General features: G+C 37.6%; 1 protein-coding gene across 2 annotated transcripts in view; it reads left to right on the top strand.

Moving 5' to 3' along the window:
• DENND1B (DENN domain containing 1B) overlaps nt 1–12,325 on the top strand; it is a 151,272-nt gene that overhangs the window by 38,874 nt on the left and 100,073 nt on the right. For both annotated transcript variants that reach the window (XM_071436022.1, XM_071436023.1), the window contains exon 3: nt 784–827. In XM_071436022.1, the coding sequence (XP_071292123.1) occupies nt 784–827 (44 nt within the window). The remainder of the gene's footprint in view (nt 1–783; nt 828–12,325) is intronic.

Genomic DNA, 12,325 nt, shown 5'->3' with positions numbered 1-12,325 from the left:
GTTTAGAAGCCTGTGAGGCTTCGTGGGTGTTTGTGGCTGTGTAAACAGTAGCACCTCAGGAAGGGTTTGTGTCAAAGGAGATTAACAGCTTTGGGGGGAGGCAGGGTGAAGCTCATAGTTTGTGTTTTTGTTGAAAGGTTATGGTTCCAATCCTTGTGACAGAGGCTTTCAAAACAATATTAAGTGAAGACTAATATGTAGCCTAAATAACTGATTATTTTTATAATTAGCAGTTTGCAAGTGGTTAATGAAAACTTCGAGGTATTGAAATGCTGGTTTTAAATGGGTCTGAGGAGAAAACACTGAACCATGATAGCTTGTCTAAACTCTTCCTTGAGTGTGCTGGTTACATTGGTACTATCTTTAAAACCACAAAGGATGTTTTTCTGTACTTTCATAAAGGCCTTTTTTCCCCTGTTATAATTTTTTGTTCTTTTTTCCTGGGATGAAATGAGGTTTTCTATCTCTTTATTTCTTAATTGAATTAAAAAGTAAAAATTAAATGTGCTTAAAGAATGAGGTATTTCAGGAATAAAGAATTGAATATGAAAAGAGTTCTTTACCCTATAACCTGCTGCCATATGTAAAACAATAAACATGCACTTTCATAAATATGAAATAAGTCTTTTTAATAATCCAGTATCTTCCTTAGTTTTTAGATATATTTTTGCACTTGCCTCAAAGCTTGATGCTAAGCTGACCCTCTCTTTAATATTAATATACTCTGACTGTAGTACTCTGTTCCTTTGCCTCTGATTAATGCTGTCTGTCAATTATTTACAGATCCAGTGGTACTGTGGAAGTTCCCGGAGGACTTTGGAGACCAGGTTGGAAACATGAGATTGAACTTTTTTTTATGTTAGAATAATAATAAAAAAGCTCTTCTATTCAGCTGCATGGAGGCAGATGCTAATGATAGCAGGGTGGAAGCCTTCACCCAACTGGTGGCTTGGTGATTAGATTGCCTCTGTGACAGGAATACTCAATAGCAGTTGTAGAGCATGGAATCTCGTGCTAATTCTCTGTATCACTTTATTTTTGATATAGAGTATTTTATCAGCTGATCCTGTTGGACATGTTGTTTTTTTAACTGTTTTGGGATTTAAAATGTGGGAAAAATTATCAATAGAACTTCGCTGAACATTGATGTTATAAAAAACCACCCAATCAAAAAAGTTGAAGAGCTACCCATGTATGTCCTCTTAACGTGTCAATTCCTTTAATCCTTTTCAATATAAGACTTTAGGTAGTTATTTAATAATATTTTGGAGATACCCTAGTTATTTGCTTGGGGAAAAAAAAAAAATCCTCAGACCCTTATAAGAGACTGATCTAAAGTTACTGATTCTGAAAGTGTGAAAATCCTATGTTCCATCTATAATTAATCCTCAAAGGAAAGTTTATACATACAGGACTGATGGATTATTTCACTGTTTGTAGTGACAGCAAGCTATTAATTAGTGTGTTGGGTTTTTTGCCCCATGACTATGTTATGAAAGTTATTAATATTAAAATCTAATGAAATTACTAGATTTTATTATTTCAGCAACTTCTACAAGAGTTTCTTGCATGGGAATATTTTTATTTTCATAAAAGAAAATATATAAAGCAACAAAAGATAATAAATATCTCTGTCCCAATGGCTTCTTTGCATCTTGTTTTTATACTAATATTGAGGCAAACATATTCTTCATTGGTAATATCACCACAGTGGATGATCTGAAAGTCTTGTTGTACAGCAGGTGTTGATAAATTGTTGATTTTTTTTTTTAATCAATAGTACAAGATTCTATATAGACAGCTATAAGGTGATTCATGATGAAAGGAATAAATATACAAACATAGAAAGTAGAGTGTGTGGTTCAGGAATAGCATCAGTCAGAAATGTGCAGCCTGTAAAACAGTGACAAATGAGCAAAGTGTGTTGTTATATGTTCTCAGCTAGGCATTCAGCAAGTTTTGATAATTATCCTGGCTGCAGGATGATCATCTTCATTGTCATTTAAATTCTTTTTTTCTAGTTTGTTTTGTTCTTTTTCCCTAAGAAAGACTTGATCTTAAAAAAAATGAAAAGAGAAATTATGTATGAAGAAAAATGGGAGCTTATTGAGGAAGTCGAAGGTTATTCAAAGAACAGCTGGTGTAGAAAAATGATTAGAAGATGAAGCCCACTAAAGACTGGAGGGGAATCCTACAAAGATGCAGTAGACATACCTAATCTATAAACACCAGAGGCCTCAGGCAGCACTCTGCCTTTGGGCTCTGAAAAACCTGTGCCTGCACACAGTGTCTCAGTTGTGTAGGGTCTCTGGCATTTCAAGTAAATTGCTTGTGTTCCTGGAAAAAAAGGGTATTTTAATCCTCCTTGCAAGGGAAATTTTCCTATTAAAACCGCTGGATTTAAACAGAATATATAGCAGCTTCTGAAGCAAACCCCTTCTGAGCCAAGTCATGAAGTGAAATCAGCAGAAACCTTCTCTGCATGTGTGTGTGCATGTTGAACTGGGTAGGTTAGGATTGCAGACCTGAGTATCCACCAGATTTAATCTCTTTAAAAATCAAAACCCCACTAAAACTATCAGGTCTAATTTCCATGAAAGTTTGTGGGGAGAATGTTAAAGGAAAAAAAAAGAAAGAAAAGAAAAGAAGAATATTCTCTGTTCTGTTTTTCAGTCATTTCTATTTTAAATGTAAAATGTGTGAGTTAGTTTTTGGATGTATCCCAAAGAATCATCTTTCCTAAAATTGAAGGGCTGTCTGTTTGCACAGTGATGTGATAACAGTGGGCAAAATATTTTCCTCTTTTCCTGAATTTTTCTACAGTTTATCATGTCACCTTTTTGTTGCTTTCATAATCCAAAGAAAACTTGTCTAAGCCATTTTGACATTTTCTTCCTCTTTCTCACATTTCTCCTCTAAGTATGTCTGAACTTCACAGTGCTTGCTCTTCTCTAATCTTCCGTTTTTCTTCTGCCCTACCATTTTCTTTGATGCTGGTCAATATTCTTTTGGTGCAATTTTTTCTTAAATATTGCCTTTCCAAACTCCTGTTTTGTTAAACATCTGATCTGTTGTGGATAAGATGTAGAAACTAGAGTTGATCAGGAGGAAGACAAGACCAGGGATTTGTCATAATTACTTACAGTCTGTCAAGTAAAGGAAATATTAAGGCATGGTTTTGGTACCACAAAAGAATTTGCAAGATTCATTGTTGATTTCCTTATCTGCCCTGACTGCAGGGAAACCACTTATTTTCTCTCTGGTAATTCCTCAGATGCCAGAATAAGAAGGAAAAGAGAAAAACATGGAGTGGAGGAGGAAAAAAAGTAATGCTTCAAGGCAGGAAATGAAAACACTTCTCTTTGCCAGGAGTGTTTCAGAAAGTGTTTTTGCCTTTTTTTTTCATTGAATTTTATTTTATTTTTTGAGGTGGGTGTAGTTCCATTTTTAGTAACTCTCAAAACTGTCAATGAAAAAATGAATTCATACCGGTTAGAATTCAAAGTACAAAGAACCACACTACCATTTCAAAGGAAGTATTTATTAAAAAGTGCCTCAAGAGCCAGAAGAACTAATCTGTTTGAGACATCTTAGAATTAGAAGTTACTGTTGTACTGGCATTAGTGCTATAAAAATGAGTTTGACCATGTGGAAAAAGTTGTGAATCATCTCAGCACCGTAGGAAAAATGTGAAGATTTCTGATTTGAGCATATATAGGTCTTCTGTGGTTATCCTCCAATGCTCAAACTTGGATAAAGAATGAGCTGTAGCCATTTAATAGGATTTTTTTTTCTTTAAAATGTATTTTGAATGTATATTCAATGTATATTCCTAGAAGCACTATCTTGTAGTATGTTCAAATATCCCCTTCATGCAAAATTTCCCATTATAAAAGATCAGTATCTTTTAAATCTTCACATTTCTAGTTTGTTTATTTGGACTGGTGAAACTAGAGTTTCATTTCAGCCTTACAAGCCCATTTTTAAATGGAAGGCTGTAGAAAAAATATTAATGCCATGATATCTGGAAAAAAACGTCCACTTGTTTTTAAGGAGAAAGTATTTTAAGGGCTTAAGAAAAGCAGCCCAAATGAAAACAACACCTTGGCTTCCAAACAGAATACTTGCTGGCTGTTGAAGAAGAAAACACATTTCTGCAGAAGTTGATGTTGCCCTGCAGAGCTGCGTTCTCCTGGCACTGGCTTGTCTGCTCGTGGCAGTGCAGTCAGCAGCAAAGCCCTACTGATGTCACACATGTCCAGATGTCTCCACTATGGCTCTGTTCATGTCTGTTAGCAAATAAAAACACTGACACTCCCACCAGCTTCTCTGAGTTGAAACATTCCTGGGAAAAGAGTGGTGTTAGCATAAGGAAGGAGGAGAGCACAGTGCCGACAGCAGCAGCAGCAGGTAGTGCCTGGGCAAGAGGTGGCACTGCCTCCTGTGTTGGCTTAACCTTCGGGGCATGTGAGGTCAAACATTTCTTATTAATTTAGTAATTACAGGTATGTGGGGCATTATTTTTAGCGTGTAAGAATTCAGTAGCTTTTTAATCTGACCACCTATTGATCTGAAGTGATTTCTACCTGTAATATGTGGTGTCCATTGAATAGTTCTCATTCTTTGCCCTTTAATCACACAATATTTTCTAATTTCAGTCTGCAACTTCTCTGCTGGTGAAAAACATCTCACCAGGAAGATGACACAAATAGCCAAAATCAGGAGATGGTCTTACCAGAAGCCACTTTAGTACTAAATATGTCAAGGGGTTATTAACTGAAGATGTGGGTTAAGAAGGAATTCAGACTCTGCATTAAACTGTTGGTTGTGTTGCAGATTTCATTCTATCTTCTCTTGCTCTCTAAGACAAGCAGTGTAAATCTGCTTTTCCATGTCAGCCAAACCCTGCAGATGAGTAATGGGTAAGGGATATGGCATCCCACATGAGGAATTTCTGCTGTTTTCTCTGAAGTTAGGGTAATACTCTTTATGTTACTATCTCATATTTTACATAACATCTGGGTTTTAGTTTTACTGTATCACATTATGCAGATGTCATTACTGAATTGTGAGCTTTGTATCCTGCAGTGACCCAAACTTAAGTCTGATACTATACATGCAAATCTACCCAGTTTGTGTGAAAATATTTGTCTACATAAAAATGTACAGGTGCCTATGCAGTTGTTTAAAGGATAAATCCTCAGAAGTACCAGTGTGTTGGTCTTCCCACAGCATAGCACCAATCACACACTTGACTTTCAATGTATGTTTTAACTACTGAAAGTTAAGCCTGGCTTAAGAGAGCATCTAATTGGAGACAAAAGGCTCGGTTTCTTTCAGGATGGAATATTTAATTAAATGGATCATGGCAGCAATTACATAAATGAGGTCACCATTAAAAAGATTATAGTCTTTTTTTAAAGATTTAAATAATAGCACAGGTTGGCTATTTATTTTTGTTGGTTTTTTTCAGTATTCTCCAGAAGCAAGCTAAAATCTGTTCTCTGGGTCAAACAAATGTGTGGAAGCCAGCAGTGAGATGTTGTGTTCCTCTGTGCTCTCGTAAGAGAGCAGCAGGAGCCCAGGAGGTATGAGGCTGTTTACACTCCCTCCAAGGCTGCAGGCGTGCTGTTAGGGGATGCATCTCACCAGGTTTCTGCATGAGATGGCTTTGTTCTTGTATTCTGATGAGGCATTAAATACATGTTTAAAAATGTTTATGCTAACTAGATAGGTGCTTGCTTTGTGGGATTGTTTTTATCAGGAAATCTTACAAAGGGTTTGGTGATTTTGTTGTTTGTTTATTAATAAGTATGATTGATATTTGGGTGCATTGGTATGAGAAAGGAGGAATCAATCTAATGAGATTAGTAATTTTCAGTAGTGTTTTTGTCTAAATGTTGCACATTATATTTAGTTAAGGGATATTTTCAAACTTGAATCTTTGTGGAAAGCAATTAGCCCTGCTGAGATGATGGCAACGTTACAATTTTGTACATTGCAAGGGAGCTTTATCTGCTTAAGATAAAGTTTATCTGGTTAAGATAAAGTGATTTTCTGACACTTTGCATTTGGAAGACACTGTTTTTATTGAAAAATACTGTGTGTGTAAGGCAGTAATGCTTTTTGTCTATGCAAATCCAAGCTGATGGATGATCAGCAGGAAAACATTCAGAGGTGTATTTATAGTTGCTAACTGCACTGTGTGAACAGAAAAGATCTGTTCAGTGCTGATAAATATTCTGTGGAACAACTGCCCACGAAGACATGCTGGGAACACCCAGAATCACCGAGACCTTTACATCATGCAAGATGTGAATATTCCAAGATGCTTTCTCAACTTTTTCTTTTAATTCTTCCCAACAGAGACAAAATAAGTCCTTGAGACTTTTAGTTTTTAAATTTTAAAAATTATAAAAGACCAATATCAAAAACTTGGTATTTCCTTGAAATTTTGAGGACAGGTGGCAACATGAAGTATGCTTGTTCTCAGAATTGTGGGAGTTTTGTTTTATAGAGCTTTTAAGTTAAAAATGTTGAACTTGATCAGCATATGGTACTGGCTAACCTCATCTCTACCAGCTCTTTTGTTATCTTGTTATTGTTACAGGTCTTAATGACAGTTGTAAGCCATAGTTCTGGATGCAGGGGTTAGTCCACCCTGGGGAGGAGAGAGAGAAACAGCAGTGTGGATTATGGAAATATGAATTGATCTAAAAAGCAGCTCTCTTGTAACAGAATAGGACTCAAAGAAAGACTGGGGAGAAGCTGGTGAAAAGACGATGGAATATGATGTGAAAATGATCATTTGAATGCTTTTCTTTTCATTCCCAGCTGCTGTGTTCTGGTGAAAAGGCACACATTTGTATATCTTAAGGCTGGGTGAAAAAGGGCCAGATGAATGGAATTACTTGTTAGATATGTTTTCATTTTGAGTCAAATAAATTATGTGCATTTTAATAGACTGTCTGCATATGTTAGCCATTTTTTAAAATCATACAGCTGTGATATTGGGGGACTACGTTTTGTAGAAGTAGTTTTTTCTCTGTTTGCTCAAATAAGTATAGAATTAGTATTTGACTGTCCTTCAGATATTCTCTATCAGCCTATCGAAAATAACTGTTACTGGTTTGGATTATTTCAAAGCCAAATAAGATTCCAGCCTATGCTGATGTGCCAAACCAAAGAAGAAAAAATTAACTGATGGCTGAAGTAGTGATGACAATCATTTGGAACATCTTCCAGAAAGACAGCCAAATTGTCATGTGTGGTGTCATTGTTGATTGACCTCAGCTGCCCTCAGAATATTCCAGTCGAATATCCCCTAATTCCTTATTCTGGGATACCGTATGCTTTCTCCTCTGCTTCCTTAGTACCCTCATTCCATTTCAGTCTTTGATTTGTTGCCTCTCTTACTCGCAGCATTTTGTGCCTCAGGCTTACTCTGCTGCACTTTTAGGAGCTTCCTATCCTTTCTGTATTAAATAGTGGATGTAATATTCCTGAACCCTGTGTTTGGTTCTTGGCTCTTCTTCTGCCTTTCCTGATGATAGTTTTCTGCAGGACTTGGAGAGCATTTGAGGTACTTTGGTTCACTGTTACTGCTACAGGTATTTCAAGTGTCACTTCAAATAATTTGTTGATATTTTGTTAAATAAAATACTCTTTAACATATTGCATATATTAGGAAATGGTTTGGGATCAAAGTGCATAATCCACATGTGATGAAATCAAGGAACCAGGAAAAGAACAAGACTTGATGGGACTAAAATCAAGAACAGGAGCAGCAATGCAAGGGTGATTAGTGGGCTGCAGCTGGAAGGATCCAAGACACTTGGTTTGGGATCTTGGACCAGGAATAAGGGAAGGTGAAGCAGTTCCAGGCAGGTGATCAGCAAAGGAAATATGTTAATCCATCAAAATATAACTATTTCTGGTGCTCAGTACTTCTGTATAAGTTTTCAAGGTGTGTGAACTACCTGGCTGGTAGACTCTACTTGTTTCTCCCCTAAGCAGAGGTGTTGAGGTTTTGGTTTTTGTGTGTCTGTTTCTGTGTGCAGTCATTAATTAATGTACAGTTGGTAATGAAAGGACCACATATGAGAAATCATCTGTCTCTGAGGGTACAGTGCACGCTTATTTCTGCCCTTTAGCCTTCACTAGGCACTAATGACAATGATTAGAGAAAATTTACTGGGCCAATGAACACTCACGGCACCCATTCTTGAATTTTAAACTAAATTTTGGAAGAGGGAAGACTTCTTTCAATTGATAGAGAAGTTCTACTGTAGGAACATGATTTCTGCTACTTTTTCAATAAGCGTCATGAATGCTAGTTTAGATTTATGAGTGTCTCCCCTGAGAAACACATGGGCAGTTTCCTTCTTCTGATCAAAATGAAGGAACTGAAAATCATCTTGGCTGTAGCTGCTTGTGCTGCCTGGCTTGCTGGTGAAAGCTGCCTCCCTCCTGTCTTAGCTGTTCAGAGTTGGCTTATGCTGTATCAGAGGTCGGAGCTAAGCTGATTGGCAGAGTGCTGAGGTGGCTGACTGATGCTCACGTGCAGCAACACCAGCCTGCAATTGTTGCAGAGTAATTGCTGGCAGTAAAGCTGCCAGAGGCTTTGTGCAGGGAGCCAGAAGGTCTGGACAGGCTCAGCTATAGGTAAAGTGAATGTACATTGCAGTCTTCTAGGGAAAAGATGCCCAGTTGTATGTCCCCTGCACTTTATTTTTTGGGATAATCATCTTTCTGCATTGGGTAACACTAGGGGCAAGTTAACACTTTAAATTTATGCTTGTTTGCTTCTTCCCTTTCTCTCTTTGGTCTGTAGTTGTTTCATTTTCCTTCCGTTTTTCAACACACTTGATAATATCTCAATTTAGTACTGAAAAACTATTACTGCAAGCAATTCTTAATGAATTGCACTGTGATGAAGCTTAGAATGTAACCTCTGCTGAGTGTAAAAGAAGAAATGTTTCCTTTATAAAAATGTCACAAATAATTTTATTTAAGGAATTACAATTCTGACAGGTTCCTTAGAAGCTGATTTCCTTTCTCAGTTCCTTTTCTTTTGGCTGTAGATTCTTGTAGCCCAAGAAAGTCAGCCCCCACATGTCATTGGTTTCAGTACCCTGTACAAGGTGGTGTGTGGTTCCCTGACTTCCCCTGCTGCTGACCCAGCCATGGGAGCCAGCATTGTCCCACAGGGCTCCACGTTTAGGCTTGGATGAGCCCAGACAAGGGTTTGGCTTTTGGACTGTCTCACCTTGATTATCTGCATAAATCACTCTCTGCTACAGATGCTTTCTCTCAGCATGGCACTCAGGTTGTTCCCTAATTTACCTGATGCTCGGATTTCTGACTACTGAATTGCCAGTGAAATCAGGATTTCTTCATGGCCTGTGCTGTGCAGTCATTTTATGAAATAACCAATGGGAAGTTGTGATTCTGGAAGAGCATCTCCTGGTGCTTACAAGACAATCTCTTGCCCATCCTGAGCAGGAGCAGTCTGCAGGGCTGGTGCTGACCTCTCTGTGTACACAGTACTGGGTATTTACTGGGCTGGCCAGCTGTTCACTAAAAGCTTTGTAGGCAAGGAATGGCATCCTACTATTTACAGACACTCTGTTTCTGGACTTGTCTTTTAAGTAACTAATGCAGTACTTAGGGAAAAAATATTTGGAATATATTTGGAACAAAATATGCTTGGAATTAAAATCAACTTGAAATATATCAAGTCGCATCTGGAGTAGAGTTTGTCGTGCTTGAAATGTTATGATTTTTTCAGTATATTTCATTTTCATGCTAATGCAGATAGTCATTATCTGTAGTGTTTTTTATAGTTCATTTTATAAATAGCCTTTCTTGGTGGCTGAAAAGGAAATCTTGCAAATAGGAGCCTTTTGACCAAAGTGTCAACTACACTCTACTCATGATATTCTTTGATACTGTTTTGCGGACATTTCTGAGACTGCAATCTTCACTTTAAAGCATTATATTGAATAGATAGAGTTGGGTTTATTGCAAATAGGTTCAGTTCTGTCCCTTGCTGTCAGAATATTCAAAGGTGGAATGAAAAAACAACAGGTAAAACAAATAATTATGAACCAGTTTTTCAATTTGTGATTTCTTTGACAGTAATTATTTTTTCACAAGTGGTGAAACAGCATCTGAACAGGATGTGCAGGAGGTTCTCAGCACTGCTGCCAGACTTGCATCTTAACTGCTGTTGTAAGCAGGGGGAGATGTGAAAAGGTCTTGAGTGAAACAAATATTGCTGACCCCTTAGCTGTGCTGGATGACTTGGGGATTTTAACCTGACCTTCTGAGACTTACATATTTGGATTTAGAAAATGATGTCTCCTGTGATTCTAGTTAAGAGAACTTCTCTGTTGAGTTCCCAGATAGTGTTAGAGATATGGAAAGTATTTATTAATAAAAGGCCACTTTTCACCTACTGCATGGTGAAAGAAAGTTGTGTGCCATACAGTGATACAGTGGTGCCCTTTTTTCCTTTTTTTTTTTTTCTGCAAAATGTAATTAATTTTCTTAAAGGTAGTAAATACTCTACCACCTTAAAAATTAAATACTCCTCACATAGTAATCTCAAGAGTGGAGATGGAAAGACATATTTCCTGTTTTTCCCAACTCTGATACTGCCTAGGGAATGATGATCTCCCTGACATGAGCCAGGGAACTGTGGGAAAACTATTTTTTGCTACGTGGAATACTAATATTACATGCATGCTAGAGATTTGTGGTGAAGTAGTATTTATCTTGTTTTTGTTTGCCTTGCTAATAGTAGAGGTAGATGGTAACATTTGAATCTAAACTTATTCTAAAGGGACCTTTCTTTCCCCTTAGAAGAAGGGGAAAGAAGAGCATTGTCAATTTTTATGTTTTTATTATGAGTTCCAGGAAATTTGAAGAGTTTTTTCTTTAAGCAGGAAAATTAACCTGTGCTGAACCTCATGTTGGTTTTATTCTGCTATTTGTAACTGAGCTTGTTATTTTAATTGAGTCCCTGTATACTATGCTGTACACACCTGTCTGAAATAGGCTTTATTTTTGTCTGGTTATGTGATGAGATTCAGGAGCAAATAGGCAAGTAGAGACTCCAAGAATTTAAAATTTAGTAAAATCTCTGAATTTTAAAACTTACTTTGTGGTAGTTTAGAAAGTCTTATGCCTCAGTCTTGTAGGACAGTGAGATTAATCGTGCAGGATTAGCTTTCCTTCTTGTGAAGTGCCTTTGAAAGCTGCTGTGAGAGCAGTAAAAAGTGTGCTGCCTGGGACAGCAGCCTTAGTCTGCTCTACAGGGCAAGAACATTCTGTAGCATACCTCCAGCTGGAGTGCACCACACCCTGGTCCTTCACTGTTCCAGTCCTTAAGGTTTTTCTCATTCCTTTTTGTGTGTATTTTACATGCTGTTGGTTCTCAGTGATGCTGCAACAATCCACCTCCAAGCTCAGTCACAGGGACAGCTGACCTTGGGGCCTCCACTATCACCTCCATGAGTTACTTGTTGATGTGATTTTGCTTCTCTGAGATCTCAAGCTCATCCCATTACCTTGTTGTCTAAAGTCTTCCTGTCCTGCTGCCTCATCTGTCTATGTGTTTACCTGTGCCCTTGTTGCTGTGTAGAGCACAAAGTTACCAGACAAAGCTACTAAAAATCTTCAGCTGCCTGTCTGGCATCTTCTCCTGAGGCATGTAACTGAATGGTGGCCAGGTGGAAGCAGTAACAAGAGAAATTAAATCTATCTGAAATTCTGTAAGTGATCTCATCCTCCTTTGCAGGTATTCAGCTTCTTAATCATTTTACACAATGGATATTTCTCTGAATAAGCTTTTGAATGATGCAAACACCTTTTAGAGAGCAAGTATTCACAGGGCTCTGTGCTTAAGTGTTACGAGCAACCCGATTCCTCTGAATGTCTGTCATTAGTCTGTAGGGCCTTTTCAGTTGTGGTTTACATGTTAGCCAACTAAATGAGGATCAAAAATTGTTCTCAGCAGTGGAGTGGAATTTGTTCTGTGGGTCAAAACAATCTGTGGTTGTAGAAATGTACACGTAGCTCAGTTTAGTGGAATTTTAATCTTGCTTGAATCCATTAGTGACAACTTCTGCTATGTGGTCCAGAATCTTCCTCTTTGCATGTTTGTCAGGGATGTATGAAGTGTTACGTGGCAGCTGTATTGACATAGAAAGAACTGTCAAAAACCACAGCGCTATCTGCAAGTTAGTCTGAAAATTGTTAGCTGGAAAGATCACGTCTATTTTTAGGGAGCTGCGATTGCACAAATTTTCTTATCTATCTT

This window comes from Agelaius tricolor, unplaced genomic scaffold (assembly GCF_023055355.1).
Source record: "Agelaius tricolor isolate 1412-34295 unplaced genomic scaffold, bAgeTri1.0.p SCAF_11, whole genome shotgun sequence".
NCBI lineage: Eukaryota > Metazoa > Chordata > Aves > Passeriformes > Icteridae > Agelaius > Agelaius tricolor.
This window is presented reverse-complemented; position numbering and strand designations above follow the sequence as displayed.